The following is a 9,868-nucleotide window of genomic DNA, read 5'->3' as shown; positions in this document are numbered from 1 at the left end:
GGTGAACATGTTTTTCAAGCAAACACAATTCTAAACAATAATATGGTGTGATAGATGAGAAAACGATAGTTAAGGCATGCCTTTGAGTATATTACGCACGAAAACGTTGTGGCGATTCGAAGAACGTCGACGTAGAACCTAGGCTGAATTTTCCGTGCAAGAACCGAAGCTTTTCCCATGAATAATTCGTGTGTGCCGTGTTGTTAGAGGGACGGGGAGTCTTGTGTGTGTTGTGTGTGATGGGGTGTGTTTTAGGGAAATAATGGGAGAGTTTGTGCTTTAAATAATTGTTAATTATTTAGTGTACAAGTCTAGGCCCATTAGTATGGTACAACAGGCCCATTAAGCCAATTAGTGCATATTTAAAATATTTTGTTTAAGAAAGTTCGTGAAAATATTAGCCGAGTTCTCGAAAAGTTCATATTTTTGTCGAAAATGGAATACCGTTAAAAATTACGTCTCGGCGTATAAAATCACCTCAAAACTCCTTAATCTCAAAAATATCATAAAGCATCAACCTTAATTTAAATAATTAAAAATAATTATTTAATAAAAATATTTTCTATTTTTCAACCCTCGGTCTCCGTTCATCGATCGCATCTCGAATAACCTTTAAAAATATAATTTTATGCATTCAAGTACAAAACTACTTCCTAACCATATAAACATATATAACATAATTAATTTAAGCAATTAAAATCATTTCATTAGCTATTTTCCATTTTCCCTAGATTTGCAAGCAGTTGGATTACGTCATTTTATTTTTTGGACCTTACATCTCCAACCTCTTCGGATGAATTATGTTATGTTAGGGCGTGGACATCCAGTCCAAGGGTTGTGGTGATCCCTGTTGGCCCATTACTATTGTTAGTTTGATCAAACGATTTATGTTATGAGCCACTTGCATTGAACAGAACTCTACGCAAAATGATTTATGATTACTATGACGAGTATGAAAATATGATTTTATGAAAATGTTTATGCAGGGAAGTTGCGTTGTACATATTTATGCTATGTACGAGCAATTTTTTAATTGGATGAATTTTATTACGTATTACTTGTTATTCACGGTTTTTGCATGCTAAATCCTTAGACTCACTAGACTTGATCGATGCAGATGATGTTGTTGAGGAGACGGGAGGTGGTGATTAGTGAGAAAGCTCGGACTAGTGGCAGCACAAACCCGAAGACCTTGCAGTCACGAGACTTTGTTATGCACTTTTAAAACTATTTACTCTGATTTTATTGCATTAGTTTTGGTTATTAGCATATTGAAACTTTTTATATTATGTAAGACTTTTCAAAATTATGGTGGTCCTTTTTTATTGAAATTTTTATGGTTATGGTAATTCAAAATGATGGAGTATTAATATTAACTTTATTTTTAGTACGAGTAGTGACCGTTATTTTATTTCATGAGTTATGTTTATAATAAATTAAAGTAGTACTATTTTAATTAACGAGTCATCACAATTGGAAATAGAGTGCAATGTTTCTTGATATAGGGTTTTGCCTACTGTCGGTTGCGAGAAGCTAAGGAAGTCACGCCTCAAGTCTGTAAGTTTTTAGGGTTTTAAATTTTTTAAATTTTAAGTACAAGTTTTTTTAATTGCATGTTTTTGTTTGAATCATTTTAGCATGTTATATGAGTAGTTCAGTTATGCATGTTGATTACGGGTTGGGTTAAATTGTGAAACAATTTGTCTTCTAGATGTTTGGCTGACCGTGAGGGCCGTGAGGCTTGTGAGGAGGAGAGGGCTTCCCCTCCACATCCAACACCCGAGCTTCAGGCTCAGATTCTTGCTGGCATGACCCAGTACTTTGCGCAATTTTCCAGGGACAATTCCGAGGTGAATATCAGAACGAGACTAGAGGCAGTATATCAGCGATTCCATACGATGAAACCTAAGGATTTTGATGGTACGACTGATCCTATGGTGGCTAAGGTATGACTTAAGTCCATAAAGGTGATCTTGAAGGATGCTGATAGAGTCAGGTGTGCCACTTATTTGCTGAAGGATGATGCTCGATTATGGCGGGAAGGAGTATTAGTGTCGATGAACCTATAGACCTTTACTTGGGAAGGTTTTAAGGAGACAATTTGTTCAATCGATACAAATTTTGCTATTCCAAGGACTTCACTGATGAGGTACACTTCCGAATGACTAGGGACTTTATGATGTTGAGTAAGGGAGACAAGAGTTGGCGGAGTTCGTGAGGAAGTTTGAGCAGGGGTGTCACTTCGTGCCCCTGATAGCTAATGACGCCAGGGAGAAACTGAGGCACTTTACTGATAGTTTACGGACGATCTTGCGCCGTGATGTTCGTATATCTTGTCCTACTACTTATGCAATTGCGATGTATAGAGCTCTGGGGACTGAACAGGATCAAAAGGACATCGATAATGACATGCAGGGCAAGAGATCCTTTTAAGCACCTCAGCGACAGTTTCAACAGCCAGCTAAGAAGCCGTTTATAGGACCTAACAAGGGAAATGGATAGCAACCATAGAAGAAGGCTGCTCAGAAGACTACTGACAATCTGGTGTGCCGAAAGTGCAGTTTGAAGCATGGGGGAGAGTGCTTATGGGGTTCTGGCAAGATCTTCAAGTGTGGATCTACTGACCACGTGCTAAAGAATTGTCCACAGTGGAAGTAGCCGACTCAGGACAAAGTCTTTGCGATGCATGCCGAGGAGTCGGACCCAGACACTACACTCTTGACAAGTAATATAATTTATTTCTCACCGTATTATTTATTTGAATTTATTACGCATGGTTCTAAATTTTGGTTATAATAGTAGACTATTTTTGAAACTTATATGAGAACTTTATGATATTGAATTCAGCCTATTCATGAGATTAAGTTTAGCCCATTTTGAGAATTTTTGAGTTGAGTGTATGCTAATATTATGTCAGGAAGGATTTACATAGCGGAGAGCCACAAATGCACTGTTAGATTCCTTGGATACTCATTCTTTTATATCTGATGGCTTTGTGATTTATTTGAGCGTCAAGCCCACTAGACTAGATGTGAGTTATTCTGTTGCCGTTCCATCTGGGGAGGAACTGTCTACTTCTAGTGTGGTCAGAGACATGAGTTTCGAGCTACAGGGCCACACAATCTATGTTGACATTACTGTACTGTCGATGCTCGAGTTTGACATCATTCTAGGAATGGACGGGTTGTCGAAGAATGGAGTGTCGATCGACTTCCAACGAAAATTAGTGAAGGCTAGACCATTAGGTGAGGAGGAGTTTGTATTCAAGCCAAGTGGATGCAACATCACACTTTTTATGATATCATTCCTTCAGGCGAGGAAGCTCATGCATAAAGGATGCTAGACATTCTTGGCGAGTATTATTTCAGCCGCTGTTACTACCAGTCAGACAGTAGCAGACATTCCAGTTGTCAGAGACTTTCCTGATGTATTTCCTGATGACATCGCGGGTATCCCACCTGAACGCGTGGTGGAGTTTTCCATTGATCTTATGCCGGGTACCATGTCAATCCGCAAGGCACTATATCGGTTAGCACCTGTAGAGATGAAAGAGCTCAAACAACAAATACAGAAGCTACTGGATTAAAGATTCATATGCTCTAATTGTTCACCTTGGGGTGCACCAGTGCTCTTCGTTAAGAAGAATGATGGAAGCATGAGGCTTTGCATCAACTACCGGTAGCTGAATAGAGTTACAGTGAAGAATAAGTAATCATTACCAAGGATCGAAGATGTATTTGATCAATTTCAAGAAGCGTCAGTGTTTTCCAAGTGATCGTAAGATATTTGCAAAGTTCAGAAAGTGCAAATTTTTGTTGGAGAAAGTGACATTTTTGGGACATTTTATCTCTATAAGTGGCATTGAAGTTGACCTGTCCAAGGTAGAAACATTGAAGGAATGGGTTGAGCCGAAGAACGCATCAGAGATCCACAATATCTTGGGCTTATCAGGTTACTAAATAAAATTAATTCAGGGATTTTATTCTATTACAATGCCACTCAACTCGTTGACGAAGAAGAATGTCAAGTTTGTATGGAGTGCTGACTGCCCGAAGATCTTCGACACTTTGAAGCAAGCTATCATAACAGCGCTGGTATTAGCCATGCCATCAGGGCAAGTGAACTTTGTGTTGTACACCGATTATTCCAATCTCGGATTAGACACTGTATTGATGCATCATGGCCGAGTTATCGCGTATGCCTCCAGAAAGTTGAAGGTGCATGAAAAAAATTATCCGACTCATGATCTTGAGTTAGCTGCCGTGGTCTTTGCCTTGAAGATATGGAGAAACTACTTGTATGGTGATAAGTACCAGATATTTACAGTTCACAAGAGTCTCAAATATTTATTCACTCAGAAGGAGTTGAACATGCGACAAAGATGAAGGCTAGAGTTGGAAAAAGACTATGATTGCGACATCATCTATCACCAGGGAAAAGCCAATGTAGTCGCTGATGCATTGAGTAGGAAAGTAGGAGTTATGTCGCAACTGTCGGTACACTACAGTTGGAGATGCAGAAATTCGATCTCGAGATTAATCCTTGGGGCAGAGCTCCTACATTATCTACTTAGACAGTGCAGTCCACTTTGATAGATCGTATTCGTAGTGGACAGTCATTTGATGAGCAATTGTATAAATGGCAATCAAGAGATGAATCTAAGGGCCGTAAGCTTTATGCAGTGAGCGATGGGATTCTAAGGTACATAGAGATAATTTGGTACCTAGAGATGATTCCATTAGAGGAGATATATTGGCAGAAGCGCTTACAACAGTACATTCCATTCATCCAGGGGGTACCAAGATGTATAAAGATTTGCAGATGCTTTATTGGTGGTCAGGAATGAAACGAGACATTTGACGCTTTGTATCTGAATGTCTAACTTGCCAGCAGGTGAAGACAAAACATCAGAGAGCAGCAAAGATGCTCAAACCTCTTCCGATCCCCGAGTGGAAATGGGAGAACATTACCATGGATTTCATAGTCGGTTTGCAGAGGTCAGTCAGATGATCTAATGCCATCTGGGTAATCATTGATCATCTTATCAAGTCGGCACCCTTCTTGCCGATAAAGATGACCTTTTCTGTGACGTAGTATGCATAACTTTATATTCAGGAGATAGACAGATTGCTCGAGATCCCAGTTACCATCGTATTTGACAGAGGCTCGAAGTTCATGTCGTCTTTTTGGAAGAGTTTGAATTCCGCAATGGGGACGAAATTGCTATTCAGTACAGTATTTAATCCTCACACAGATGGCCAGTCCGAGAGGGTGATAAAGATTTTGGAAGACTTACTGCGTGCATGTGTGATCGATTTCCATGAGAATTGGGAATCGAAGTTATCTCTAGTAGAGTTCACCTATAACAATAGCTTCCAATCTTATATAAGCATGGCTTTCTACAAGTCATTGTATGGAAAGAAGTGCAGATCGCCTATTCAATATGATGAGGTCTGTGAGAGATCAGAATTTGGCCTAGAGATTGTTCAGCAGACTGTAGACGTAGTAGTAAAAATCCAAGATAAGATGAAGACTACTTAGAGTCGTCAAAAGAGTTACGCTGACAAGAGAAGAAGGGACCTTGAATTTGCTATAAGATATCATGTTTTCATAAAAATAACACCTATGAAGAGTGTTATGAAATTTGGGAAGAAAGCTAAATTAAGCACAAGATTCATAGGACCATTCGAGATCCTTGAGAAAGTGGGAACACTAGCCTATCGCGTAGCACTGCCGTCGAATCTGGTAGGAGTACACAATGTGTTCCACTTTTCTATGTTAAGGAAGTACATGGAGAATCCTTCGCATGTACTCGCCATGTACTGAGCTTTGAGCCGTTACAGCTATCACCGAACCTGTTGAAGGATCGTGTGCTGGGCACCATAGGGTGCTTCAAACACAATATTCTCCAAGAGCTGTAATAGCTCGTGTCCTAAGAATGTTTACACCGATGAATTAAATCGAGTTTGGCTTTAAACCAAGCAGAAGAAACTCAAAATAATCCTTCGTTAAGAAAAAACTGATAAATTTTATATACTGTGCAACTGAATAACTGAAAATAGGAGAATCAGTTGTGGCAGATATCAGTTCAGTTATGATGAAATTAGTTGAAAACAAAAGTTAAATAGTTAAAAAAAGAGGATATGTTTATGGATGTTCGGAGACTTCAACTGGACCTACGTCACCGTTTCTACCTCCTCGGGTAGGATACACTAGAAGACTTTGATTTTTACAACTCCTTATACAAACCGACCCAGCTTAAGACTTATCCACTGTCTAACTGAACACCTAGACTAGATTGAAGGCAGCACCTCTGCTAGGATCGGTTGGGGATGTGATGAAGTGTTTAGAAGAGGAGGTTGAATAAACACTTGAAAACTTTTTTTATTTTTCGACTTATGAGTCAATTTAGTGATAAACTGATCTCGAGAATCTTGTTTTGTCAATGTTAATCAGTTAACTGATGAAAGTGCGGAAATAAACTGAATGATATATAAAATATATCTGAAATAAATAGACACAAGATTTATGGATGTTCGGAGATTTCAAACACTCCTACGTCACCTCTTCTTTCTGAAAAATATGATATTCACTAAAAGACTTTGATCAAATACAAAATCTTGTACAGACCCAATTCAGTTTTAGACTTAACAATGCCAAACTGAAACTCTTAGTATCTTTACAAATTTATCAGTAACTAACTGATATTACTTTCTTAGCACAACTGATCTTACAAGATCAAATATAACATATAGGTGTGCTAATACTTCTGATAGCCTGAAAGCTATGAATTTTTCTGATATGTGAGCTTTTGTAACTGTTCTTTGAAAGCTTAAATTCGAATTGACTTAGAATGAATATGTGCAAAATTTCTTTTCTTGGCTAAACTCCTCGACTATTTATAGTCTTTTCTTTCAACGGTAACATTGAATACGATTTGAAACTATATATCCGTTGATTTCCATGTCCACATTCTTCTGACAATAGTACACTGTTGCACTATGGAAATGCGGCGTTCACACTAAAAGTTGTAGTCTTGCTTTTGTACCATCTGTCGGTTGATAGTTACATCCTTAACTGATGACATATTCAGTTGCTTAATCAGTTGACATATCCGAAAGGATAAACTGATTGCTCTCAACTGATTGTAGTCTAACCGATCAGTTCTCAACTGATCATTCAGTCATCTACAAGTTCAGTTAGCTAGGTTCAGTTGCCGTTGATTTTCTGCATATTAATCTTAAGTTAGGAAACCAATAGTTTGCGTATTTTTAGATCAGTTTCTTCCAGTTATCTTGATCAGTTGTTCGGTAGATTGAGCTCTATTTGTCAAACCACCGAAATTCAGTTTCCAAAAATTTCCCCCTTTTAGTTGTTTGACAAAACTTAGAAAAATACGAACTGATAAACTGAACTCTTTGTGTAGATAAAAAAATTTTTATTGTCAACTCTTTTAATGTACAGATTTGTACAAAGAATGAAGAAATATCCTAAACTGACTAAAATACAAAATCTGCCAAATTCTTCAACTGAATAAGAATAAAAACTGTCTTCTAACTGATCTTCTAATACTTTGCTCTTTTAGCTGGTTTTTGATCAGTTTGTTGACTGGATCTCTTCTTTGATTGCTTCTGCTGATCTCTTTTTTCTTCTTCTTCCCTCTTTTTGTCAAACTTATCAACCCTGCTGGATAAGGCACGAACTTCCGAAGTGACATTGGATAATGCATGCACTATATGTTCCTGCAGCAAATCCATTTTCTTTGTGACCACATTCTGAAAAAAATCCATGCGATTTGTGAACACTTCTTCAATTTGGTAATGAGCTTGAATCATCATTCGGTCTTTCTTTAATTGATCTAACTTGATAAATAATAAAGTCACATGCTTTGTGATTTGTTGTAAACTCTTCATAATATTCTCCTTGATAGAGTCAATCTTCAATGTGTGCAGCAGCTGGGTTGACTTGATGTCAGAAATGGATGAGCTCAGATTGAGAAGATTGGACTGAATGTCTTCTATCATTGATTCAGTTGCTATTGATATCTTAGGAGACATGGCTCCAGAGGATTGTGGTTTTTGCTCTTTGTCTTCTTGATTGAAGATTATCAATGCTCTGTCTGTAGATTCAGTCGCAACAGTAATTTTTCTGAGACATCTTCTCTTATTTTCTCTTGTTGAGGTTCTGGAAGAAGAGAGGAATTTTGAACAGCAGTTGAGCTTGAAGGCTCTTCAGTTGGTTGTTCAGCTGAGACAGTTATAGGTTCTTCAGTCGGTTCATCAGCTGATACAGTAGTTGGCACTTCAGTTGTTGGCTCAACTGACACTGTAGTTGGTTCATCAGCTGATTGAACAACTGGCATTGTAGTATGTGTTTCAGCTTGCACTTCTTCATATGATTTTTCGTGCAGCTGAGCTACTTCACTTTCAACCAGAACATCGTTTTAAGTCGTGGAAGCCGACTGAACTGGTTCTTCAGTTTGTTGAAAAATAGCCTCCGTGACTGGTTGTTCTGATAAGATCGGTTCTTCAACTGCTTCTGTGGATAAGAGATTCTGTTGAATATCAGTGGCAACTGATTGAATGACTTCATCGATATTGGCCAAAGATAACTCAACATCAGTATATAGTTGAATATTCGCAGTAGAAGTTGGAGGAGCTGAAGGATATGATTATGCATCTTTAGAAGGAGGTGCAGCTGCTGGTTCAGTTGGTGCAACAACTGGTTCCTTGGAAGTTTCTTGTTGCACAGATTGTTCAGCTGGTTCTTCAAATGAAAGACTTTGTGGATCTGCTGGAATAATCAATTCTTGATCCATTTCCCAACTCTTGATCTTCATCTGTAATGATCTTAGATCCATGTTCATCTGATTGTGAACTGTTGTGTCATTGAAAGCAATTGGACTGGTGGGATCAAAGTTTTGGCATAGCTGAGCAAGCAGCTGAGCTAATTTCTTGGCACGCACTTGATCAAAGAAGTACGTCCTCTTTCCAGTGCTTGAACAATCGTGGCAACTTTAACCACCTTCAATATCACCTTCTCTAAAGTAACAAATTTAGACAACATTGCTTTCTTCTTTAACTTCTTTGCAAAAATTTCGGTCCTGAATCTGATCCACTCGTTGTACGTTTAAAGCTTCGATTCAGAAAACCCATTGACCTCATTCCATATCAAGTCAATATGAGTTTGAATCTGATTTGTTGGTCGGGGCTCTTCGATCAACTTGCCCTTCCCTTTTGGATCAGTCAGGACATGAGAAATGCTAAGTCCAGATTCTGTAGCATCTACTCTTTCTCTTATCATCACTCCTTTACGTCTTGCGAAAGTCAGTGTAGTAGGAGCAGCAATGGAGATTAACGGAGCTTTAACTCCTTTCGATTTTTGTTTATCACTAGATTCGGTGATAACCTTCTTAGATGGAACAGTAGGCATATGTAACTGAACCTCAGTTGAGGACTAACTGGTATTGCCCCCAGTGGTGTAGCCTCGATAGGCTGATCAGCTCCAAAACTCAGTCTCTCACCTGGAATGGTTTCTAGCACAGCTATTGGTTTCGTCTTCAGAGTTCTGGGCTCTTTAATGATCTTGGGAGAGGGAGTCTTTCTGATTCAGTTTCACTAGCAATCAGTTTCCGTTTGATTGTTTTTTTCTGAATTGGCTCCATGGTCTTCTTAACTGATTTGGCAGCCTCCTGAACTGTCGCAATCTCCTTTTTGACCTTGAGAAATTGTTCAGGAGATATGTCCAGTTTTGGCTTTGGCAACTGAAAATTTTTGTCATTGAAGATCTTGAACTTTGATAACTTCTCAGAAGAGTCCCCCACAATGCCTTTGGTTTTCAGCAGATAGCTGAGAGGCACTGCAAAGCC

General features: G+C 38.6%; 1 protein-coding gene across 1 annotated transcript; it reads left to right on the top strand.

Moving 5' to 3' along the window:
• Positions 1–3,731: 3,731 nt before the first annotated feature.
• On the top strand, positions 3,732–5,541 carry LOC140982041 (uncharacterized). The gene is made up of 6 exons (XM_073448457.1): positions 3,732–3,881; positions 3,975–4,217; positions 4,434–4,496; positions 4,616–4,805; positions 4,894–4,997; positions 5,116–5,541. Exons 1-6 carry the CDS (start codon positions 3,732–3,734, stop codon positions 5,539–5,541), a joined length of 1,176 nt encoding a protein of 391 aa, XP_073304558.1.
• Positions 5,542–9,868: the final 4,327 nt, after the last annotated feature.

Source organism: Primulina huaijiensis, chromosome 8, assembly GCF_012295235.1.
Source record: "Primulina huaijiensis isolate GDHJ02 chromosome 8, ASM1229523v2, whole genome shotgun sequence".
NCBI classification, from domain to species: domain Eukaryota; kingdom Viridiplantae; phylum Streptophyta; class Magnoliopsida; order Lamiales; family Gesneriaceae; genus Primulina; species Primulina huaijiensis.
Note: the sequence above shows the minus strand (reverse complement) of the source record. Positions and strands in the feature narration are given on the sequence as shown.

Coding starts and splice junctions, on each gene's coding strand:
- LOC140982041 (XM_073448457.1), top strand. CDS start 3,732: ATGTATTTGATCAATTTCAAGAAGCGTCAGTGTTTTCCAAGTGATCGT. Junction 4,218..4,433: donor ATGCCTCCAGAAAGTTGAAG/GTGCATGAAAAA, acceptor ATCTATCACCAG/GGAAAAGCCAATGTAGTCGC. Junction 4,806..4,893: donor CATCCAGGGGGTACCAAGAT/GTATAAAGATTT, acceptor ACTTGCCAGCAG/GTGAAGACAAAACATCAGAG.